General features: G+C 43.4%; 1 protein-coding gene across 2 annotated transcripts; it reads right to left on the reverse strand.

The window, feature by feature from the left end:
* On the reverse strand, positions 1-26312 carry gng7 (guanine nucleotide binding protein (G protein), gamma 7). 2 transcript variants are annotated; one of them, XM_042104458.1, is made up of 4 exons: positions 26224-26312; positions 23579-23624; positions 4128-4248; positions 1-3720 (listed from the first exon to the last, which is right to left on the reverse strand). In XM_042104458.1, the coding sequence occupies exons 3-4, from the start codon at positions 4206-4208 to the stop codon at positions 3595-3597; spliced, it is 207 nt and encodes a 68-aa protein (XP_041960392.1). In that variant the 5' UTR covers positions 4209-4248; positions 23579-23624; positions 26224-26312; the 3' UTR covers positions 1-3594. The 2 variants fall into 2 exon arrangements, with proteins under 2 accessions (XP_041960392.1, XP_041960397.1); XM_042104463.1 differs by having other exon boundaries at positions 23579-23621; positions 26224-26311.
* Positions 26313-26679: the final 367 nt, after the last annotated feature.

Raw genomic sequence — 26679 nt, forward strand, 5'->3', positions numbered from 1 at the left:
TAGGCTACACAAATGCAGTTACATTTGAACTTTATTCCTTTTGTCTACTTTTTGATATCATCTTAAACAGCAATATCCACAAAATATTAACAGTGTGCAAGAAAACATGAGTTATGGCACATCAGAGAAGAACAATTACAAAAAATAGATATATTTCTTCATAATCAAGGCAAGAAAGATACGTATGCATACACAGGAAATAACACAAAATCATGACTCAGGCTGGGACTGGATTCTACTGGCTAACAACTTGGCTACAGATATAACCCACATAAAGCCTACTCTGAGCTCTCGCCAATGCACTCCATGTTTAAAAATGGCGGACAAGAAGGTCTCGGCGTCACGGCTACCTCAGCACCTTTTTTTTTTAGTGTTCTTGCTTTGTGTGGCTAAAAAGAATGGCAACTCTCCTCTGTGTAACCATCGGGGTACGACATAGAAAACTCCACAACCTAACCAGCTCCAATGACAAGAGCAACGGTGATGGGGCGACATCTCGGCTGTTAATCGGCTAGTCCCGATGGAGGAGTCTAGGCAATGCTGAATCTGGCACTTAAAGAAACGAAAACAAAAGACACTTGGCACAGTGGACTCCTCACACTCCCTGCTGGTGAAGAGATAGGAAACTGTGCTCTGAAATGCTCCGTGTGTACCTTCACAGTGTTTACTCCAGTGTCATGCCATCTGAAATGGTACAAAGAGTCAACAGTTTACTTGGTTGCTGCAGATCCAACCTGGCTAATTACGGTTAGGCAATGTCGTTTTTCACACTCCGACTGCTGTTACACGTCCATCATGATTAAGAAATCCTTGTCTTTTTACTGACTGGAGTCAATTTCTTTCAGCACATGATCATTTTATTCAGTTTCAAGACAGGCCGAGACACAGCTAAGTAATATTTCTGTGTGGGGTGCCAGCTGACTTGTCCCTTTAACTGGTTAAGAACGACAGCATCATGTCCTGCTCTTTTCCTCTTCTAATTCCAAACTCTACAAGGCACAGTACAGCTTCTGCTCAAGTCCAACTGCTTCTTTGCACGGGGTCACCCAACTCACTTCTATGTCCCTTGCAGTAGAACTGAAGTTCTCATCTGTTTGGGGAGAACCTTGATGATAATAATGCAACAGCTCCATTCATTTGAATGTAGCTTTGAGTAACGAAAGAGGAGCAGATCAGTCAGAGACCATGGTGATTTTTTTTGGAGTGCACCCTCTCTTTCACGCTTTCACATCTGGACTAAGGGTAACCTGCACTCACCATGGCATGTGTGCTGGAGTCTTCTATTCACTTCTCCAGTACTGAACACCCTTTCAATTATCAGGTGGTGGATGAGGACTGGCGAGCGAGACATCAGACACCATACCGAGACACCATACCGCTGTCTGACTCAGCAGCAGCGGTGTCTTGTGACTTCACCCTATCTCTGACTCACAAGTACAGGGGGGGGGGGGGCTCTAATTTTCTATAGGGGCTCGGGACTGTTGTTCTCTGTGCAGTGACCACAGGTCAGAGCCTCACTTATGGCGGTCATGCTGCCATTTTCAGCACAAAGGCTAGCGAGTGACAACACAGTGCTATTGAGCGCTAGCCCAGACCATGATCTGTGGTTGTGTGTTGACGGGCAAAGTTGAAGTCATCGGACTCCATTTTTAGTCGATTCTGTGCTGTCGGTCAGGCTGCCCACTGGCAGACAATGCTCCCACTGACCCTCTCTATCGCTCACACACACACACACACACACACACACACACACACACACACACACACACACACACACACACAGACACACACACACACACACACACACACACACACACACAGTGTGCCTTGACCTTGCTGTTCCCTACTGAAGCAGAATGTGCAGGCTTGTGTCTTGTTATGTAACATGACACGCTGCCCTTGACACCACTGACTACGGGACCACAACACATGTCCTAGCGTCAGAGTGCACTGGGGACGTTGGACCTGCATACTAGGCAGTTCACTCATATCACACAGGTAATATAGACTGCCAACACACTCAATCCATTCGCTACAGTTTTTTGAGAGGATAGAGCAGGTGGAGCTTTCGGGTTCTTTGACTGGGTGTCTCTGATCGCTATGCTGTTGGGTGTGGAGGTAGGCTATAATGAACTTATCCATCTTATCTGACACAGAGCCCATCCAGATGTTTTCCCTTCCCAATAACAAACAGAACTGTTAAACATGGTCGATGAGAAGAACAGAAATATTACACAAAAATTACAAAAGATAAAACATCCACAGAAAATGAATGCGCTTTAGTTATCAAACACTGTACAGCATCATACTCAATGACTCAGATTCCATATAGTCCATATAAAGAAGAAATTTCACCAAACAAATCCAAACAGCTAGTCTCAAAGGTAACACTTTGAAAGAAAGTTTATACATTGTTTTCTTTCTTTTTTTTTCTTCATGGATTTTACAATCAAGTTTGGTTTCAGAGACGAACAGCAATCTCTGCTTGGATGAGTCTTTTTTTTCTGAGACTCAGTCTTGTGTTGGCGTGTGGCACATACAATTCAGTTTCTTCCTCAAAATGTACTGAGAATTATCCAACGGCTATAATTTTTCTTCAATTATGTATTAGAGGTTTCCTTGCCTATCCTTCTGTTATCACATCTACATAAGCTGAAAACCTTTATGCTTCAAGTAAATAGTGGGCTTAAATATAGACTATGTTAATATAATTGAAAATGAGGACATTAAAATCAGGGGTATTTGTTTCTTTTTAGTTTTTTTCAAGATATCATATGTAAGTATGTTTTGCCAAGGTTAGTAACAAAAATGTATTGAAAACAAATATCAAGTCTATAGTTCAGTGGATCCAATTTGAAAGAATTTTAAGTGATAACTTGTCTGAGAATACTGTAAAAATATTGGCAGCTCTGCCAAAAGTCTTGAATCCCTTTGTAAATCATAAAATGTGCTGTCGCAATAAAGGTAAGCATGTCTGCAATATTTTTCTTCCATATTTGGTCATACAAATCTACAGGTAGCCACTTTCAGAAAATAACACAGCTAATCATTAACACTGAATAACCATAACCACAGTGTGACTGGACTAGCCAGCTAGACAGTCAGCTTATTCCGTCAACCCATGACACAACGACCTCCCTTAACTTTCGCTACTCTACGCACAGTCCACATCGTCAACCCTCATCACTAGACCCGTCCATCACTCCATGGTAATATGGTCAACTCTGGACTGAAAAACATGCTTTATATCACTCAGTCGCTATATTTTTTTTCTCAATGTTTAGCATTTTAAAAATTGTCAAATCTGCCATCCCCCTGTTAAGTACATCTGTGTGAATGAATGCACTAGAGACAGTAGCCAGAGGTATTCTGTGCGTATGCACACATTCATTCACAGAGACGCACTCAACCACTGGGCTACATGATGCTGAGACGGATATTGCCCCTTCGCCTTTATCAAGAAAGTGTGGCATTTTAGTTTTTTTTTATCCAGAGTTTTTTTTTTCTGAGTAAAAAGTAGTGTTTGAATTGCGCCCACTGACTGTAACTGGGCATCCGCAAGGTCGGAGAGGCAGGGGTGGCATCGGGGCGCGGCTATAGAATGATGCAGGGCTTCTTGTCTTTGAAGGGGTTCTCCGAGGTGGGCACCCCCACCAGCAGGGGGTCGTTGCGGGCGTGCTGCTCACAGTAGCTCATGAGGTCAGCTGCAGCTTTCGACACCTGGGGACAGGTATGGGAAGAACATTACACTATTACGGGGGTTTCTCCACATGCATGAAATCAGTGTGATGCTCTTTCATTAGTAAAATCAGATGTAGTAAACTAATCAAGAAGGCCACTGTCAAGCTCCATCAACATTGAGGATCAATAAAGTATCTATCTATCTATCTATATATCTATCTATCATTACAGAGAGCAGGGAAGGCTGAAAACCATGCTGAGCTGGAGCTGGGTATAGGGATGGGGGTTGGGGCATGGGAGTAGGGTTGAGATGTACTATTCTATTCCATCAATAACGCTGGGGTGAAAACTGCTTGTTCTTAATTTGGGAGGGCTATGTGTTGCCCATAGGGTCCTGTGTGCTTTTATGTGGTCACACAGTGACCAGTCCTAGTTGCTGGCTGTACCTTGATGCGCTCGATCCCCGCCTCGATCCTCAGCTGCTCCACCAGCTTCCGGGCCTGGGCTATGTTATTAGTTGTCGACATTCTCTGCCATCAGTTATGAAGCTGCAACAAGGAGAGAATGCTGGAACAAAAGAAGAGAATGGACAACATTAGAGAACGTACCACCTAGTACAAGGGCAAGAGGGAACAACGACTCGTCATTTTCAGTTTTGGGAGTTTGAATTTACTGGATATCACAGACATAAACACACACACACATGTGTGCGTGCAAACACACACACACACACACACACACAGAAACATATTGTGATGTTAACACAACACAAGCCCATTTTCAGTGCCTAATAGTGCTCCTTACTGGCATGACTAATTTCCTTACGCAACAAGACCCTCTAGAGTACTCCAACAGCACACCAAAATGCCTCAGACACCGAGGTGTCCAGTCAGCCGGCCGGCTATTTCAGACCTTCTCCTCAACAACCACCATCAATCACTCTATCAGTGCAACTCAGGAACAGGTGCAGTCCATCCATTGTGACCAGCCAGACGGCCGTATCTCTAGTAAACTAGCTGGGGGGGGTGCAGTGGACAAGGAGCATAACAAAGTGCAAATAGTGAGGCCTTGTATGTGAGGATGGGCTGACGCTCTCCAGCCAGAGGGAGTGAGTGTGTGGGGCCCCCTGTCCTCCTGATTCCTCCGCTCCACCACCCTGTCCTATCAGTGGCACCACACACACACACACCCAGTCACCACAGCTCCTGCTCTGGATCCTGGAGGGCCCCCACAATGTCCCTCCCCACTGGGGGAAGTTACTTGAGATAAATGTGCACATTAGAAGTGTTTGTCTGCAACCTTGAAGCAGATTCGATGCAGATAGCACCAGTGTAAAGGCCAGTTCACTCTAACCGCCCTGTGTTTACCTTTGAGGAGAAGTATAAGTATATATACTCATTCAGCTAAAGTTTTTCTTGAAGAGCTAGGTGAACTGCTATCAGTTGTTTGCATAGAGTATGACTGTCTTATTATATCAGGGGATCTAAACTTGCATGTGGATAATCCTGAAAACAATTATGCCAAGAAATGTATTGCACTAATCGATACTTTCTCCCTAACACAGCATGTACAGGGGCCAACACACTCTCTCGGCCATACCCTCGACCTTGTTATCACAAAGGGTCTCGATGTCTCTACAGCTGTTAAAGACCTGGCCTTATCTGATTATTTTTGCGTGTTCTTTGATGTGTCTATGTCCCCACACACTCAAAACACAGCTATGATGGTAAAAAGGAGAATCATAAATGATCAGACAAGTGCTCTCTTTGAGCAAGCACTTTCACTAAAGTCAAGTCAACTGTCAGACTCTGAAGACTTATTTGATCACTTTAATGCAAAAATGGCAAACATTATGGATGACATTGCTCCATTACAATTCAAGAAAGTTAAGGACAAACAGAAAGCACCATGGAGGCAAAATCCAGCAGTTAAACTTCTAAAAAGAGAGTGTAGGAAGACTGAAAGAAAATGGCGTAAATACAAACTTCAGATCCACTATGAAATCCATAAAGAGATGCTCCGCACATATAACTCTGAAATATGCAAAGCAAGACAGTCTTTCTTTTCTAACATTATCAATAGAAGTTCAAATAACACTCGTATTCTATTTTCAACTGTTGATAAGTTAACAAATCCCCCCTCACAATTAGCGCCTGAACTTCTCTCAACTAATAAATGCAATGAGTTTTCATCTTTTTTTAAAGGTAAAATTGACAAAATCAGACTCAACATATCTGCTCAATTACAAATTCAACAACCTGAACTTCCAGCAACAAACAGAGGGAAACTAAACTTGATGTCAGAGTTCAGCTTGATAGACTACGAAACACTTGAAAAAACGGTACAGAATCTCAGCCCTTCCACATGTGTCTTAGACACTCTGCCTACCAATTTCTTCAAAACTGTTTTTCACCTCATAGCGGCGGATGTCCTTCAAATTGTAAATGTATCATTGCTGTCTGGCACTTTTCCTAAGTCACTGAAAACAGCTGTTGTAAAGCCACTTCTCAAGAAGAATAACCTGGATGCCTCCATGCTAAACAATTACAGGCCCATATCCAATCTACCTTTTATTGGCAAAATTATTGAAAAATTAGTCTTTAATCAATTAACCACCTTCCTAACATCAAATGGGTATTTTGATTACTTTCAGTCTGGTTTTCGGGCAAATCACAGCACTGAAACAGCTCTCATTAAAGTTTCCAATGACATACGCCTCAACACAGATTCAGGTAAAACATCAGTCCTAGTGCTACTGGACCTTAGTGCAGCATTTGACACTGTTGATCACAATATTTTACTACACAGACTAGAACACTGGGTTGGATTTACAGGCATAGTTATCAGCTGGCTAAAATCATATCTACAAGAAAGGAGCTTCTTTGTTGCCATCGGAAACTGTACCTCAACACCAACGTCCTTGACCTGTGGTGTTCCCCAGGGGTCGATCTTGGGGCCACTATTATTCAACCTCTATATGCTCCCACTTGGACAAATCATTCAAAATAATTTGATTTCATATCATAGCTATGCAGATGACACACAAATTTACTTAGCTCTATCACCAAACAACTATGGTCCTCTTGAATCTATGTGTCAGTGTATAGAACAAATCAACACCTGGATGTCTCAAAATTTTCTTCAGCTGAACAAAGAAAAAACTGAAGTAATTATATTTGGTAAAAATGAGGAAAGACTTAGGGTTGCCACTCTCCTTGACACAAAAGGGTTGAAGGCAAAGGATACTGTTAAAAACCTTGGTGTATTAATTGACAGTGATCTAAATTTCAACAGCCACATGAAAGCGATAACTAAATCAGCTTTTTACCACCTCAAAAATATTGTCAAACTCAGAGGGCTGATGTCAAAACATGACTTAGAAAAACTCATTCATGCATTTATCTCCAGCAGGGTTGATTACTGCAATGGACTGTTCACAGGCCTTCCTAAAAAGACTATTAAACAGCTTCAGGTGATACAAAATGCAGCAGCTAGGACTCTAACAAAAACTAAAAGAACTGACCACATTACTCCAATTCTTAAGTCCTTGCACTGGCTTCCAGTAAGTCACAGAATTGACTTTAAAGCACTATTGCTTGTTTATAAATCAGTAAATGGAGCAGGACCTAAATACTTGTCAGACATGCTTCAGCAGTACACACCTTCTCGTCCTCTCAGGTCCCAGGTGAAAAACCTGCTAGTAAAACCTACAGTTAGAACTAAACATGGTGAAGCAGCTTTTAGCTGCTATGCGGCTCAGCTGTGGAACCAACTTTCGGATGACATTAAAAAGGCCCCAACTGTAGCCAGTTTTAAATCTAGACTTAAGACCAAACTGTTCTCAGACGCTTTCTGCTAACTGTGCCGAGTTACAAATTCTGAATCTGCCTCGATAATTATTCTACTTTGTCTTTTATTACTTTTTTTACTACTTTTGCCTTTGTTTTTGCTTACTAATTATTCTTTATTTTTAAATGATTTTACCTTGTGTTTTATGTTTTCTTTTTATTATGATCTTTACCTTTTAACTATTCTTTGACTATATTGCCCTTCTATGCTTTTATTTGTTATTATCGTTTGGTTTTGTTTATGTAAAGCACATTGAATGACCTCTGTGTATGAAATGTGCTATATAAATAAACTTGACTTGACTTGACTTGACTTTTGATCCGGTGAGGGAAATTTGGTCTCTACATTTATCCCAATCCGTGAAATACACTGCACACACAGTGAGGTGAAGTACACCTAATCCCGGTGCAGTGAGCTGCCTGCAACAACAGCGGCGCTCGGGGAGCAGTGAGGGGCTAGGTGCCTTGCTCAAGGGCACTTCAGCCGTGGCCTACCGGTCGGGGTTCAAACCGGCAACCCTCCGGTTACAAGTCCGAAGCACTAACCAGTAGGCCACGACTGCTCCACAAGGTCAGGGTCTCTGGGCCTTTCAAACCCAAAGTGAACATCTCACAGTCAGTGGTGGTGTTAGTTGTCAGTTAAACATGCACATCCAAAGATCAGCTTGTTCAAATGTAAAACCAGAAAGTAAAAAATGCAAAGTAGAAATGCAATAAAAACAAAACTGTCTCCTGACTAGAAGTGCAGACAGTGTCCCGCTTCGATACAACTGTATGGTTCACAAATGCAGCTCGGGAAACATAGAAAAATAGTCATAAAAAAGACCTCTGTTCTTCTCCCTCGCATAAACACACATTACATCAAACCCCTTCTCCTTGGCACATTCCTCAGCTAGTAACTATTACCCTTTCCTCTCCGAGCTTTTCCAAGAAGTGGCTCTCTGCAGAACAGACACCTTTCTCAGTGCCTTTCTCCTTTGTCTTCACAAGGGCACACAGAGCTGCTTTTCACAGGGCACCTGCCGCCTTCCAGGAAATGTCCCGCGCAGCCCCGGAGCTAAATGCTCTACTTGAGAATACACAGACATGCTTTCATTCGAATGAAGCGAATGTACACATCTCATGAAGGACAATATTTCTGGGCTACACCTTTTTTTTCCCCTTGAGACCCCCCACCAGTGTCACACTGGCCTGGTAAGAAAACGGCTACCATATGACCTGGGAGGAGAATAGCTACTGTTTTTGTCCCACTTTTGTGCCGTTCCAATGGTTTCGTAATAAAGACACTGAATAAATGGCCTAGATTTGTCAGCTCACACAAATGATCTGGTCTTTGCCAGTAAACATGCATCTGATGAAATGGCGCTGTAATGTTAGGGAACTTCCATTCTCGCTCATGTTCTAAAAATGATCTTGGACTGCAGTCAAACCATCATAACCTGGTGCAAACGTGTTCATCAACAGTGTGCATTTATTGAAGGTAAGCAAAAGCAGAGATTAAAATAGTAACACACTCTGTTTCTCTGACATCACATAAAGTGGGTTAAATCAAAGGGGGTTCTTCCAGGTCGAATGGCGCCACCAGGCCCCCTCCTATTCCCCAAAGGAGAATCCATTTTCCCCTTTCAAGGCCAAGTGGAGTTCCTCACTCCCATTCAAAACACACACACACACACACACACACACACAGACACACACACACACACACACACACTCCCTCCTTCCCTTCTACTCAGCCCCTCTATGAGCAGTAAGCCTCACGTGCAGTAGGCCCCCTCCCCTTTAAATTGCTGTGTGGTCTACTGAACAAGCATCTCTTTCTCCAGCGAGAGGAATTCTGTTCTTCCCAGAGGGCAGAGGGAGGAGTAGGCAGTTTGTCACGGCTCATTCTCCCATACCTGGAACCCTTGCAGGGCTTTTCTATTTATCTTCTGCACGTGCAAATGTCCCTTTGACCTTTGTGCATGAATGCACAAATACCCACTGAAAATGCTACGAAAGAACAAGACACTACCTCACAATGCCCTCAGCTATTCAGATGCAATTAAATATAGTCCTATTCCATTTCTGCCTAGGAAAATGCTGTAAATGCTGAAAATGCTGCAAATGTAGTCACACAGAGCAGGGCTGTGTAATAAACTCTATTGGCACAGAGTACAGTCATCTCAGCCTTGTGACTTTGTTTGGCATCTCAACAGACAATCCTGCCCTGCAGCTCTCTTCTGACTGACTGATGGACTGAGTGAGAGCGTGTGTTTGACACCCTTACTTTTGCATCGTCTCCTGGGATTCAGATCTGTCCCTGATTTGATCGGTTCACCCCCCCCCCCCCCCTCCGAGAAAAAACAACAACCAACAACACACGCACACACACTCCTCCAACTCCCTACAGAAGATTACTAAGAGCGAGGGAGCGAGTGAATGAGTGAGGGATGGCGGGAGGGAGAGTGGGAAACGGAGGAGGGAACGCTGGTGGGAAATGGACCCGTGGCATGGCGCGGTGAGTCTGACGTGGAACAGAGCTGACGAGCGCTGATTACAGTACGGGGGGGGGGGGGGGGGGGGGGTGAGGGAGTGCCGGCCACTCGCTGACAGTTGGTGGCGGGAAAAAGGCTGAGCAAGAGAGCCCTGGCAGGAGTCTGAGGAGGACGGTTGTGCCAATGAGTGTGTATTGCACTCCAGATTCGCATGTGGAAGAAAGGGGTGTGTGTGTGTCATGTGCTTTTGTGTCTAGATGCTATGCTATTGTTCATAGCTATTACTTCATGGCATAAACATCTATGATCTATGGATAAAATGCCATACAGGGAAAGGTATCAGCTCATTCTACAGCATGGTCATTGATGTGAAAAATCTAATGAGTAACTAAAACCATTCAGGCTGTATGTATGCTATATCACATAATTTAAACCTGCACCAAAGGCCAGTTGGCAATTGCTAATGACAAACTTCATTAGTTCATGCTGTTCAACGAAACAAAGATTCTATTTTTGTACTGTCATAACTGGAGTAAGCAACAGCATTTGCCCCAAATACCACAACTTTTGTGTTATACAAAAATAAAATCAGTAAGACTAAAAATAAACTGTCCTCTAGTACTTCTCTAGTACTTTGCTCTGCCCTCTCACAGCATGCCCTTTCCCCAGAATTAGAATGTGTGTGTGTGTGTGTGTGTGTGTGTGTGTGTAAGAGAGAGAAAAAGTGTATGTGTGTGTGAAAGAGATAAAGAGATAGATAGATAGATAGAGAGCAAATAATAAATTATGTCTATATGTATGAGAGTGAGAGAGATTACTAAAACGTGTGTGTGTGTGTGTGTGTGTGAGAGAGAGAGAGAATGAGACAGCGGGAAGTGGAGGGAGGTTTTTTGCCTCTTATGTCCCGTTGCTTCTGCTGCAACCAACACGCATGACATCAACAGCCTCCAGAAATGCTTTGGTGCCTTTCTGCCTCAGCCAATCCAGGAGCTCACTTGGCAGCAGGCCGTGGAATGCAGTGTTGGGGGGAGGGGAGTGGAAGAAAGTGGTGTGTGTGTGTGTGGGGGGGGGGGGGGGGGGGGGGGTTCTGATCACTCAGCTGACCTCATGTGATGAGTATGAGCTCATAGTAGCATGATGTGGAGGTGGGGTGTGTGTGTGCTGCCATTAGTAGTGGTGCTTTGTTTGTCATTTGTCAGCTGGACAAGACACTACATGGGGGGGGGGGACCCCCATGCCTATGTAGTTGATGGTGCTGCTAATGACCACTATCCACATTAATGACCATGCTGTTGCTCTGTCATGTGAGTATCGGCTCACCCTTGCCTTAATCTCTCTCTCTCAATCTCTCTCTCTCTCTCTCTCTCTCTCTCTCTCTCTCTCTCTCTCTCTCTCTCTCTCATTCCAGTTACAGCATGGTCAGATGACTCCATGCTTCCTGCCCTGCCCCAGCTGTATATGTAATAAAGGACAAGGGCAAATGTATTGCTCAACCCTCACATTCCACCGCTGAATTAAGTAAGATAGGGTGAGGGGAGAGGATGGGAGGAGCTTGTGTGTCCAGAATTGTCACATTGCTGGTGCCAAAACATTGAATATGCACCACTGGAGCTGGTGCAGTACATTGCTATGATACGAAGTAGTGCAAATGGTGATCACCATAAGTTGACCTGTACAAAGTGATTTACAGTGACTTACAGTGCAATCAATAATATAATTATTATGTATAATATTGAAGACAGTATACAATTTAGCTATACAAAATGTTACAATTAATGCTAAAATTAGATATATAGATAGATTAACCTAACACCAAGAAAGATTGTGCGAGAGGCTAATAACACCAGTAACTGAGCATCTGATCTGGGTCATCATTATGGGGCCAAAGGTGGCAGTATCATGGCCATGCATCCATTCATATGAACTCTGACAACAGTGTGTGAAAGAGAAAAGAGAGAGAGAGAGAGAGAGAGAGAGAGAGAGAGAGAGAGAGAGAGCAAGGGGAGTTGACTTACATGGAGAGAAAAATATGCAGGAAGGAAATGGAGCTATGTATACACAACGAGCCTGATAACAGCCATAGTGATGGCTGCATCTATGCCCTCCTCATTTAGACTGGTCTGCTGTGAAACTCACCCCGGTCTGTGCTTGGCCACTGAGACATCAGCTCCTGATAACACATGTATGCCCATAGACTACTGAGCATAGAATCTAGAATCTAAGAAGCACTCCGGGGTTTTCCCAGTGAACAACTTGTTGACAGTCTATTAATGGGACATTCTCCTGATGTTCCATGGAGACTAATGGGGACAGAAATGTTATCAGATTATTAAAAAAACACACACTAAACAAGGATTTTACCATTTGTGCCATTCAGAAAAAATATCGTATAAATAGATCCAACCTAAATAGACCCGTCTGAACAGACACCCTGTGGCTTAAATAGCACCTCAATTGGATGCAGAAGACAGAAAGACAAATCACTTTGACTGGAAAAAGATTTCAAGCAGGAGACAGAAAGCGGTTACATGGAGGAGAAAAACAGACTCTCTGTAATTCTGTTTTGTGCTTTGCCCTTCAAAGTTTCCCGCCCTCTTTCCACTCCCATACGTACTGAAACTTTCAAACAGAAAACAAATTAAGCCGGTCCTCCCTGTGGAAAAAGATGGGAACTGCCCTTGGCTCTGAACAGCACAGAAACTCGCTTGTTCAGTGCTGGAGCAGGCGTGACCAGTCAGGCAGGAACCACAGAAAGGCTGGCGTGGGCTGTGGGCTGTGGGCTGTAGCGTACCCTGTGCTACACGGGCAGAGGTCACATGATCCCATGTGTTGACTTAAGAGGTGCCCCGGGGGCAGGAAACCAGCAGTTAAGAACACAGGAAGACGAGCTGAAAGAGGAGTCCAGTCGAGATTAGCTGAGGCGCTCCGTTGCTTTTCTACACCTCTGGGTTGTGGGGGGGGGGGAGGCACACAGATTTGGCAGTAAAAAAAAACTATATGCAGCTTTTATGACAACATGCTACAATTTTGATTCACTGAGTACTTAAACCAAAACAAAAAGCAAGAAACACAATTAATCCTTTGATTTGTGTAATGGGAAGACATACTCTTAAGTGAAAAAGTAATGATTAAAAATATTTTACATTACAATATCATGTAATGTAACAGCCATGTCCCTAGTGTCCTCTGCTATTCTGTAGCTGCAGAAAGGTGTTAAAGGCTTATCCAAATAACTCAACTTCCACAGACTCCACAGAGTGAGTGTGTGGCTCCACAGTGGGCCCCAAGGGACAGCAGTGAGCTGATTTCATCTCCTGGACCGCTATGAGGTCCACTGCTGTTAACGGCTCCTGTGTGTCTCCCGCCTTCTGCATTCCCTGGCACCGGTCAGACCCGGGAACGCTTTGTTCAACGGATGACAAATAACGGTCGCTGACCAAAGAGACTAGAGAGGCACGCCGAGGGGAGGGGGAGTTGGAATAAACGGAGGTCCGTTTTTTTTTTTTCTTCTTTCTTTCCCACCAGACAACAATACTTCATCCCTTCTGCAGGGCTTGTACCCAGCTCCCCATTCCTAGCACAGGTGCGAGAGCTACACCTGCTGCGTGCGCGCCTCTCTGCACCTCTCCTCGCTCTGCGTGCGAACTGAGCGCAACGCTTCTCTCCCGAACAGGTCGAGTCACCCTAAGCCCAGGTGCACAGTAGTAATGATAATAACGAGAAGGCCCGGCACGAGGGGGCCAGACTCAGGGAGGAAGGCGCTGGGTAGTAAACAGCGCACATAGGGCAGAGTCTGGCTGAGACAGACGGTGACTAAGCAGCCGTCAACCAGCTGGCTTCCTCTGAGGAGCACGGCCTTATAAGGCCAGAGGAAGCGCCGCTGCTGCTGCTGCTGCTGTTGCCGCTGTCAGTGGTGGAGAGCGTGGGGAAACCCTGAGGGGCCAGCCAAGACGCTTCCAGTAACAGTCTCTGCTCACCAGGGCCAGGATGGAGAGAAGAGGGGGCAGATTCCCAAACACTCCACACTCACGCATGAATGCATGCGCGCGCGCGCGTACTTTTTTGCTGTTTCTCCTTTTATGGAAACAACAAAAACAAAGTGTGGCTCTCTATTAGAAATAGACAAGAAGGAAAGCGGAAAAGACACACACACACACACACACACACCCAAACACACACACAAGCTAGCTTGAAATATAGATATTATTTAAGCTCTACTGCTTGCTTAATCATTTATGCACAGGGGGGTCTCTGTGTACTATGAGTGTATATGTGTGTAGTGTGTGTGTGTGTGTGTGTGTGTGTGTGTGTGTGTGTGTGTGTGTGTATGTGTGTGTGTGTGTGTGTGTGTGTGTGTGTGCGCATTACTCTATTGAGGTCAGTTCTCAGGACTGGTAGTAAGAATGCTAACTGGTGCACAGCCTGTGCGTAGTCGTCTCGCGGAGTGCAGCCTGCAGGCCGGCTGTCCTTGAGGTGGCATCAACATGGCAGGGTGGTGGGAGAGTGGAGGTAGAGGGGTGAGATCTTGGATGACGTGAGGGATCATTGGCCAAGGCAGCTTGTGACGCAGGAGAACGCCGCGCATGGCTGTCAAGTCTCCACTGGTCCCTATTCTGATAAAAAAAACGTCTGCTCTGCCGCAGGAGACGGTTGGCTGTGAATTACACCCAACATGATCACACGTGCATCACACACTGCTGTCCTCAAATCAGTCACTACGTCTTCACATGGATAGCATTTGGGCCTTACATAGTCTGTGCAGCATTGAATTCAGCACCTCTTCAACAAAAAAACATTGTGGCATGTGGATAAAAATACTCCTTCCTACTTCCTCCTATTTCTTCATAATAAAGGCAGGCTGTCTGAATAAGCTCTAAGCCTACAGTGTGCACTGAAACTCCAAAACATTGAAAAGAGAAGACGTGGTGAGTGATACGTTTTCTCAGACAGGGTGCAACTCTTACTTTGCATCACAGTGAGGGAAGCACTCGAGTTTCATACATTTCTTGAAACACGGAACACTTCCGCAGCAATCTGATAAGAGCACAGTAATTCTTGCAGTGCAGTAGGTTAACTCTACGCACACTGCGCATATCTGGGTCAAGTATTCCACAGAGTGGCCCACTCTCAATGCAAACCCTGACGAAGCAACCACACACCAATGACACTCGTCAAGGATTCAGGGAACTCCCCCATACATACAATACACACACACACACACACACACACACACACACACATGTACGCACAACAAAAGCACCTATCAAGTTTGTCTGAGGAACAACAGAAGAGTGTTTTTAGTCTTACGTATGTCTCCTATTTTTCCAGTTTTCCCTCCTACTGACTCTTAAAGCTATCAACTGTGTCTGTTTAGTGTCTGAGTTTGGATGAAAAAAAGGAGGTTTTAATCTTTACACTACAAGACTCTTTGTTCTAGATGCATTAGCCAGCCTGACTTCTATAAACATGTAAAATAATCTAACCATTCAAGATGACTGAGTGTGTGTACATGAAGGCGTGCGCACAGGCATTTTCAAGTTTTGACAGACTACCATTTTTCACTCTTGCCATTTCTACTACTTCCAGGACAATCTCATCAGATCATGCTATCATGAATGGAAGAGCATTCATCTGGACAACAGGTCGCATCCATGAAAGGATTACTGGGATCCCATCAAGTCAGAGTGAACACAATGAAGGTAAATGTAAATGCAAATCAGGTTTGTAGGCCAAGCATACTTGCTTACACAAGGAATTTGGTCTCTGCATTTATCCCACCCATGAATTAGTTAACACACACAGAGCACAAAGTGAACACAGAGTGAGGTGAAGGACACACTAACCCAGAGCAGTGAGCTGCCTTGCAACAGTGGCGCTCGGGGAGCAGTGAGGGGTTAGGTGCCTTGCTCAAGGTCACTTCAGCCGTGGATGTGGGCATGGTCGGGGATCGAACCGGCAACCCTTCGGTTCCAAGCTCGAAGCCCTAACCAGTAGGCCACGGCTGCCCCAGGGTTATGTTCCTCACCATCTCTTCCCTGTTTTATCACAGTGTGTGAATGAAGGAGGTTGTGTTTGGCAAAAATGGCAGGAAAGGTCATTTGTCAAACCTAGAACACAAAACAGGAGGGCACAGTAACACACAATTACTTTCATCTTCTAAAGCTACCCACAGCCCAAGGCATACTCATTCAATTGTGTGAGCTAATCTTAATATCTCAAGTCGGACCATTCAAGTCCATTTAAGGGAAGACTACAGATGAGTGGTCCAGCAGAGGATTGCTCAAAGGATGAGCCTTATCAAGCACACTTGCGGTTACAAGTTATCCACTCATTTTTATTCTTGTCCAGTTCTGTTCCGACAAATTATGCCTTTGAGTTGCTACCAAACTTTGGACAGCTGCTGCCCTTATGTCCCTTCATACATATATTCACACATGGGGTCTGATCTGAGGGATTCAGATAATGATTAAATGTCCGGCCGGTAGATGGAGTCCAGGGCCTGTCTGGGCACGTCTGACCATTCGAATCTGCCTGCCCACATCTGAGATGTGCTAATTTAGCTTTGATGATGGCATTTAAGCAAGCCCATGGGAAATGAGTAATATGTGGTTTCAATCCAAGTGTGGGCTGTGTTTTTGAAAAATCCACCCCCGCACACACACACACACACACACACACACATATGCTGGTCATTACTACACACAGTAGAGGTCTGCAAAGGTCCTTTACTCATCTGTGGTCATCTGACTAAACAGCCTGGGAACCCTACGCTGACCTGCGGTGCTGTTTGTGGCAAGTTTACGGCCCTGCCTCCACGAGCGTCGGTAGCTGTAATAACAGCTTACTGAGCTGAGCCAAGGCGGAGATTTTCACACCTCGGTGCTGGAACGGCACAGGGGCAGGGTTCACGTGTGGCAGGAGGGGGCAGGAATGGGCAGGGGAGCCACTCAGAGCACCTGGGGGGGGGGGGTTATGGGTGCTCTCCCCACCCGGCCCTCCTGCTAGGACAGCCTGCAGAATCCCTCAATTGCACAGGTGTAGAGCTGGACTTTCCCTGCCCTCGCTGGACTCGCGAGATTTTTTCAGAGAGAGAGAGAGAGAGAAAGAAAGAGAGACAGGAGGCGGACAAACAATGTGTCCAGTTCAGGTTGACCACCACATAGCTGTGCTTTCATGAGATCTTATTAGTAATGATATTCCACTTGCATGGTGTCAGTGGCATACTGTATGTCTGCCAGTACTGAAACCCTTTTGATCTCTTCATTTCATTGACACCCTGTCAGTGCATATGAACTGGTGACAAGAAGGCAACGGAGGGCAAATCAGCTGCGGAATTGCCCCGTGGCCACTCCTGACCTTTCGGCCCATGCGTGGTGCGAGCCCGCATCAGGGAATGACACACTGCGTGTCATACTCAACAACACAGCGATCGCCCAGTAAGATAAACTGCCCAAAAGAGCACAAGTGTTTGATTGCGATGATTCACAGAGTGAATACGAACGATACGAACTGATGCAGACTTCAGTACATTCCCTGAGTTACAGTTACTAACCAAAAGCCCTTGGAGCAATGCCCATGTTCTATCTGTATTTCCATACCCAAACATGCACAGTGCATACCATGACACCAACATGTTATTGTAGGGACAACTTGGGGACAGAACAGTTCATCCATTTTAGTGGCAGTAAGTTCTGTGTGAGTATACAAATACACGTTGCACGGTGACCTCTCTGGGGTTTCTCTTTTACACAGAGTTAAATAAACAGTGATGTGTGGGAGGTAGACCTTTGCCCCCTGATGGTCAGGGCAGGGAGTCACTGCTGAGAGAAGCGGCACCTCCACTTTAATCCAACGAACCAATAGCCCCCACATGGAAAGTGTCTAAAGTCCATCTGAAATGCTCACTGGGGCAGTCATTTAGCTTTTCTCTTTTTTTCTTTTCTTTTTTTTTTGTCCATGGATTGGGACATTGGGTCGCTAGAGTAGGAAGTGTCAGGAAGCTGCAATGTTTACAGCTTTACAGCTTGTACAGATCCAGTGTGCAAACTTTCATTTCCACAAAGGCCTGAAATATGCTGACCTATTCACAAACGAAAACATACACGTGCGTGCATTGAAAATCAACGTCTCATGACAGATCATGTCTCGTGACCAAGACAAAACAAACACAACCAGCAGCCAAAGCGCAGGTGTGAGATTCCAGCACCCACCCTGTGAGTGAGGTGTCACCTCGACGCAGGAGTTCCCTGCATCAGACAGGGCGGCTGGAGCCTGGAGGGGATTCTCACGCAAGTCTGACTGGCTGATGGAGGTCACAGTTGAAGAGTTCAGCCAAGTCCCTTAAGGGAATGGTGACCAAGTTATAACACATTATCAAAACTAATTTATAGAGTGGTTGCAAGGTTTAGCCAATGCACTCAAACCCCATGATTTCTCCTTTAAAAGCCTCGCCAAGTCCGCCGTGGAGTGCCTCAGGGGAGAGTGGACACTCAGAACAGCGTGTTATGGGAGAGAGAGAGAGAGCGGAGACACAAAGGGGGCAGAGGGGACAGAGGGGGACTCTGTCTGTGTCACAAGTGTAGCAGCGAAGCAGGACGGCACACGGGACACAAACTGTCCTGACACCCACCCACCCGCAAGTCAGGTCACCTTTGATAGTGCCGGCAGGGACGTCATAGCACATAGGAATGCTGAGTCAAGGGCAGAGACACAGGCACGTGGCACAGGGTCGGATAAAAAAGGATGCACAGGGCCCTCGAATGGGAGGACAGAAGCATCTCACATCTCTAAACAACAGTTGAAAGACAAAACGTGCAAATCTGCTAATAAAGTAGCAGGGGAAACAACTTGTTTAAAAAGATAAAAAAAGATTATGTATCAGTCTGATTTCATAACAACCTGTGTTTCTTAGGCAAAAACGTATCCTAATCTAAAACATCCTGTTTATAACATTGTAACCGCACATACAACAGGAGTTCTCAGTTAGACCTGCAGAGAATGACATGCTGACCCCTTACAAACTGTTCTCCAAAACCACAGAGCAAATCTGCCCTCATATAAAGTAAAACATTTTGTTTGTATCTCTTGCAATGCGTGCATGCAGAACTGTTAAATGAAATATGTGTATCTAAAACCCACTGTCCAAAGTGCACAAGAACCCACTATAGCCAAACTGATTATCAGTACACCAGTGATAACTACACATGGTGCAAGTATTTGAAATCACACCCACAAACATGCCTGAGATTCCCACTGTAACTGAAATTAGTCAGGAGGAAGAGGAGGAGGAGAAAGATGAGGAAGAGGAGAACAACGGGGAGGCAGAGACGTTATTTTTTCCTACATTCAGCATCACTATATTAGTTGTTTTTTTGGTGCTCGCCAGTGGGAAGAGAAGAGAGGGTGGCGGAGGAGAGGTGGCATGAAAAAAACAAAAAACGTGTGGACGAGGGAGGCACGTGGGAGAGTAAGGGCAACCGACGCTCACATTCCCACGCACTGCATTCCTTCTCTCAACGACAGAAACAACAAGAGGGGAAAAAATGCAATAGGAACACAGTTAAGATTTGGGGGCTAAAGAGTCTGTTTGACTGACCTTCAGCGAATACGTGCCCTGAAACTAGAGTAAAACATGACTTGCAACAAGACCACACTTCAATTCAGCACTTCTGCTTGTAAGTTACTCACCGAAAAAAAAAAACCCTATCTGAAATCATGCCAATGTGCACCAGAGGAGAAGGTGACTAATCTGATGCAAGCTGCTATGTTAAGCATGAAAGGACTCTTACTTATCAAATAAAGCAAGGTGCTGACTCATGTTCTGAGCGCAGAGAGCGACAGAACAGCAACGTCATCATGATCCCACACTTTTTACCCAGCTTCTCCTCGTCTGCTCGACTGGGACTTCCTGACATCCTCCTGAGAGGCCAGGCAAACAAAGCTTATACAAATCCACTGTAACCTTTAGCAACACCTCGACCAATCACAGAGTTAAATAAACGAAGTGCCCTACCCCTCACCTTCTATTGCAAAACAATTGCACAACAGCAGTAGGGACCATCCATATATGTAATTTCCTTGAATTAATTCAGCCATGCTGTCTTGCAGAGTGGGACCTTTTAGTCTATGATGCAATGTGCACCATCTCGTGATCCTGTGCACCTACATTGTATAACCCTGTTAGTTAATAGTGGGTAGGCCATGGCTACATATCTCTTACAAGACAGTGTTTAGTCTGGGTGAGATAGATGTTATGGGGGTATGCCATGCTTCCAGTAGGTGCCAACATGGCTGAGTGTCCCTAAGCCACACAGACTTCCCCCTGAATGAATAATCCAGCTTTCCCTGTGTGGCAGGGTGGGGGGTGGGAAATTTGAACGTGTGCGACACAGAAAAAAAAAATAACACAGTCTAAACGCAGACTGACAGTGGGCCGGCAGTCGCGCCACACAACGGTGGTTTCCGGAGGCTTGTTTTTCCAGATGAGACCCCGAAAACTTTTCCCCAACAGCCTGTGAGTCAAAGAGCTGACGTAAGAGGGGTGGAATGCGGTCGCATGTCTGACCTCAGTCGTGCTCCTCGACGGTTTAGGAAAACAAACAGAGAGGTTTGCACCCACGGCTCCACACTGCCAACCTGTGGCTTGCATTCATTACTACACAGATTTGCCTACTTGGGAAGACTTTTGGGCAGGGGTGGACAGTAACTAAGTACATTTACTTGATTACTGTACTTTGATTTTTGAGTATCTGTACTTTACTTGAGTATTAATATTTTTTGAAACTTGTGACTTTTACCCCACTACATTTTAAAGACAAATACTGTACTTTTGACTCCACTACATTTGAAATATGAGCATGAATACTCATTACTTTTAACCACATTTGAGTTTTTGAATACAATAATGCGATTGACCATCTTGAAGTTCATTTTTTTAAATAGTCCAATTTGAACTTGGCTGAATTGGCTGTGGTAATGATGGTGACAATAGACTCTTATCAGAACATCCTCCATGTAGCCTGGGAGAACTACACAAACCTGTTTGCAATTGAGACTTGAGAAGTGGTCTGGTGTTAACCAGGTTATCCTCCATGATCATTGTGAAATTGGAATGAAATTAGACAATACCTATTACCTGACATTCACCACATAGCTAGATCTTTAGCATACATAATTAAACGATAAATAATCTACTCACAATTGAGTTATGTGGTTTTGTATTTGCCAGTTAAAATGTTTTTAGATTTGTGAACAGAGAATGACTAATGATTTACATTATATTATTGCATCCATTTGAACAGTTGCAACAAGATGTATACCCTATTACTGTAATGGCCAAATAAACATTACATTACAATGCATTAAAAAGGACAAATACTTGTACTTCTGAATACTATTCTTATTACTGCTCTTATTTTTTTATTATTATATGTGCCCTCTTATTTACTTATTTACTTACTTTTTTGTTTACTTGAATGTTATGTTTGTCTGTGGACTTAAATTGGTAAAATATGTCTTGTCTTCACCGTGGGATAGTGAGAAACGTAATTTCGATCTCTTTGTATGTCTGGAACATGTGAAGAAATTGACAATAAAGGTGACTTTGACTTTGACTTTGAAGTGTTTTTAAAAACAACTTCTGTACTTCAACTTAAAGGATAATTTCGGTATTTAGCACTTTAAGTCCCTTTTCTGGTTTGTTTTGGATAACCTAGAATGGTGGACACCGAAATTTTGACGATGGGTCCTGTCTCGACTTTCTGACTCGTTTTGAATCGCCTTTGATTGTTTCAGAGTGGCTGGCTATGGGCAGAAAGTCAAGACAGGACCCATCGTCAAAATATCGGTGTCCACCACTCTAGTTCATCCAAAACTTAAGGTGTATGTACTTTCACTTAAGTAAAGGAATTGTGTACTTCATCCATTGTGTACTTTGTCCACCTCTGCTTTTGAGGGAACTTTTGAATGGTGCACAGCTGATTTAAAAAATCTACAGGCACTTGAAAATAACCTACAAATCTAGGTAAGGTTTTCCACTGCATTTTTCATGATGGATAAAAACTCTAGCCTTTTGAACCAGTCCATGTCAGACTTGTCAGGTGAGTTATGAATGTGGACTACCATAATTTCCCAACTATAGCCGCGGCTTGTACATTGATGTTGCAAAATTTCTTCAGCTATGAGGTTATTACACGGGGGCAGTAAATATGGTATTAATATGGTTTTGTTTCTTTTAACTTGCATAAAACACTGTCCTGCGGCTTACAATATACACAATGCGGCTAATACACAGGAAATTACTGTACATGATGTAAGATAAGCAGGACTCTTTTGTAGTGTAATAAAATAGTGCTTACTGGTAATTTAAGAAAGCACCCAATGTGTTGCCGCCTCATTAGTTAAAAGACAAAGAGGTTAGTGCTTCGGGGAAGCCATTTAGAATTGTGATGGGTTATTTGTATTATTATTATTTTGCAACAGTTGTAGCCTTTATTTCAGATACCATGCCAACTTTAACCCATTCTGGTGTCCACTTTAACAAGATAAAAACAATACCTGAAAAAGATGGGTGCAGAATATTGACTAGGTTTGCCACATCTGCTACTTCAAGGTTGGCATGGAATCCAGAACCCAGTCATGGTTAAACTCATGTCAGTGGAATAAACTATCCCATGGTTAATGTTTCCTTTGGTATTAAGTTTACCTTGGCAAACAGAAAATAAATCTTGAGTATGACCGGAAGCCCGATTCATTATCCATGTGTCAGCGGTCGCTGTTTTGCACTGAAATTCACCTTGTAGACAGCATGTCAGACTGCTGAAGGGAGAGGTTCTATATAGAGTGAGGATCTCATCACAACAAACACAGTGGCACTGCAACTATGAAAGTTTGCTGATTGACATGCATGATTATATTAACATGCATCTGATTCTGACAAGTTGTTCCAAAACACACAGTCCAGGATTTCTGTGGGGTACGATAGAGCTGTGAGGTTGTTATTCTATCAGTGTAGCAATGCTGATGATAAGAGCCTGGATCCATGCCACAAATCTGAGAAATAAGGACATTAAATCTTAAAATGAAGGGGTTGTGTTTCAATAAAGTTACTGGAGTTTACGTGCCAAATGTCAGTGGTAGGTTAAATACCGATACCACACACACAGTCATTACACGGTGCATGTACACTACATTATACATAATCGTAGCTTACCAAACAGCAGTCAGTGAAGCAAACTAGCATGTCTCTCTGCCCAAAAACCTGCAGCAAGCACCACAGTTCTCAGAACATTACTGTAGTTATTCTTATAACAGAGCCCAAGCCTCTAATAACTTGACTTGTAATTAATACAAACAATCTATACTAAGTATACTTTTAATTGGTAGGTCTGGGTTTCATACTATAATAATAATTATAATACAGACACGAGATGGAGTTGCTCTGACACCTATGGAGCTGATAAACGTGTATACACTGCACTGAAACAATTACCCCCTCATGTGTCCATAGTATGGTACTGTACTCTGGGTGATGTTCTGACTCTGAGAGTGTTTCAGGATGTGATCTGGTCCTACCTGTGTGGTGATGTAACTTGTCCTGATCAGAGGTTGGATTATTCTGCTGCACACATATTGGGGGGAGAGAGAGAGAGAGGGAGAGAGATTCAATACAAAATGAAAATTATGTCACATAATTTGTAACATTGTGTAACATTTTCTTTCACTAGGAGGCATTTTGATATGGGTACAGTACTATCAGGGTATAGAAATAAAATACATACTGTATAATGGTGCCATAGGGCATGGTATGCTAATCTCTTATATGGCAGGATGGAAATAATTGCATTTCCACTTTGCTGAACTATAGGTAGACTGTTAAGTGAAAAAGGCCTGGTCACTAAAACGACAATGGTGCTCGAACAGTGCTGTAAAAGTTAAAATAAGGGCAACATGTTGAACATTTGGGCTGTACAGAAGATTGTAAATATCAATATTTGTTTTTATGAAACATGCATTTCCATACATAGTTATTGGATCAAGTTAGGAAAAACACATACATGGAACAATGACTGGATATACTTTGAAGATTCGTGCATTTGACTTTAATGTGTTTGAGGTCTGGTGACACTTTCTGTCCAAACTCAGAAATAATCCTTCTTAGCAAGTAAACAAATGTTTTCAACAATATGCCTTTTGAATTTCCCCTTGGGGATCAATAAAGTATCTATCTATCTATCTATCTATCTATCTGATTGAGATTTTGTCTGTTTTGGTAGTGATTTATTGTAGTACTTATAGTCATACTACAAAATATATCTTTATGTATGCCACTAACAGCCACTGACTGAGCTAATCAAATGATATATATGTTGCAAAGCTGAACATGAATAAATATACATGCACAGTAAAACAAAATGTTCTGTATAATGCCATTTCCCTTTCTGGAAATAATTATTCTAGCTTACAATATTGTTTTCCCATAAAATAACAAAGAATCGAGTAAAATTGTGTAAATGACATGATATACCCAACAAATCTCTATGTGGAACAAAAAAACAATTATTGTACTATACTGCACAAGAGGTCAAGACCAAAAGGGGCCAAAATAAAACACTCCCTCACTAACATCCACACCGATGGACATGGGGTCACAAATGTTAAACTGTGCGTATGTTACCTGTAGGGGAACTACAATTACTAAAAAAAATCCCTTTTAATTACATTTCTATTAAATAGGTGAATGGCTTGTGTCTGTAATTAGACTAGTGGGCCAATATGTGTAATTACATTCTTGTCCCAAAGAGGACCTCACAGAGAGAAAATGTGGCGCTTCTCCGGGCTTTTGGATAATGGGAAATAGGCTTAAAGGAGAGATGGTTGATTCAGACATTGATGTTTAAAACATTTTGCTTCTCTCTGCCTTGTAGGGAGTTAATTGTGTAACCTTTATGTCAGATCTACATTTTCCAGTCCAACAACAAAATAGCATTTTTATTAAAAAAAAAAAAAAAACAAGGCTATGATGAAGGCCTATATCTAACATGAAAGACTGGACTAAAAGTGCAAACGTGCAAACGTGAATCATTTCACAATGAGGTATGTTAAAATTGAACTGAGAGGGTGAGTTGAATGAGTTGTGAGACTCAAGAAAATTCCAGCTGATATTGTAGAAAAAAACTCAACTAGGCTATTCAGATGAATGACTCCCACGACATTTAAGATTTAAGGATTCTTAATAGTATCACGTGAAGCCAGAATAAGAGAATGGTTTGGTGGGATAAAAAAAAATCAATCGATAGGCCTAGCCTATCTGAACTATTTTCTTAGGCTATACTCCCGAGCAAGTCATCAATACCGCAGAAGAACTGAGTCTCTATAACCTAAGGCCTACAACACTCGGTCAAAAACATACTTACAGTTAGTCTGGTACAATAGAATAATACATAAATACAAATGAAGTATGCTATCTACGGGTGGCCAACTGTATAGATCAAAGCCAATTTAGTCTCCAGCAAATGTTTATCGAGCATGTCGTGACATTATTTCGAGAAACCATCCAATGTGTGCTAACTGAAACTCAATGCAACAGTACAACATAGGTCTACTGTACTCCGTTCATGCCTTCTCTTGCTACTACTAGGCCTTATTGAGAGTGATACGAAGACAATGCGGGTATTCTAACAAACGGAACATCATGAATATCATTTTGTTATCGACAACGTATACAAAACATCAAATCCATATTTGCAAACATGCACATTCAGCTAGCACAAGCGTCTTAACATACGAATACATTTTACGCGCAGAGGTGTTGACAGGAGGCGCATGAAGCCTGCGCTCGGCTATACGGTATTGAAATTTCGGTCTAATACGGTAGGAATTCTACTTTATAGCGAGACGTGCCACCATTAATGCTTAACGATATGGACTGTCACATAGTTCCGCGTAGGAAAATCCCCGTTATATATGAAATCAAAGTATGCACGAGTGCTAACACCTCTTGATATCAAACGTTTCCCTTCTGCCCACTCCCCACCCCTCCGGACAAAGCTTGGAAAATTCAAGCCCTATCGCATTCGTGACACCGGTGGAGTTGAACACCCGCGCCCTGTCTGTGCGAAAGCCTTATAATGACAAGCGTGTAAACGTGCAGTAGAAAAGCATGCTTGTTGCATTTCAATTAAAGGAATGGACAACATTTCCAGTTTTTCGGTACTTACCTCCGAATACGGTGTATGTGCAATTTAAAGGGCCAGATTCGCGCAGATTGTTCCCCTCGATCGTTCACTCCCCCTTACCAAACACCACCCCCTCCGTTTACCACTGTCCACCCAATCCCCCTTCTCCCCACCACTTGTGACAGCGTTTTCACACACAAACTTGCTTTTCTCTCCGGGGGGAAATAGACTCGAAGTGAAAAAGGCGGCTCTAACTTGATATTGAAATCCAATCACCAGGCTACGTAGCTATCACACCTAACATAGAGATACTGTGTAAAGATTGCAGGCTATTTTCATCTGAATTCAAACGTTTTTTTTTTATTATTGTTATTATTATGCGTATGTAATATTGTCGAAATAAATCTGAACAGCTATGCGACGCGGTGTTCTCATCACCTCACACATCTGCGCAGAGAAAACCATTAATTTCACAAACCGCAATATGCAATATCTGGT

The sequence above is a fragment of the Alosa sapidissima genome, chromosome 1 (assembly GCF_018492685.1).
Source record: "Alosa sapidissima isolate fAloSap1 chromosome 1, fAloSap1.pri, whole genome shotgun sequence".
Classification (NCBI taxonomy): Eukaryota; Metazoa; Chordata; class Actinopteri; order Clupeiformes; family Clupeidae; genus Alosa; species Alosa sapidissima.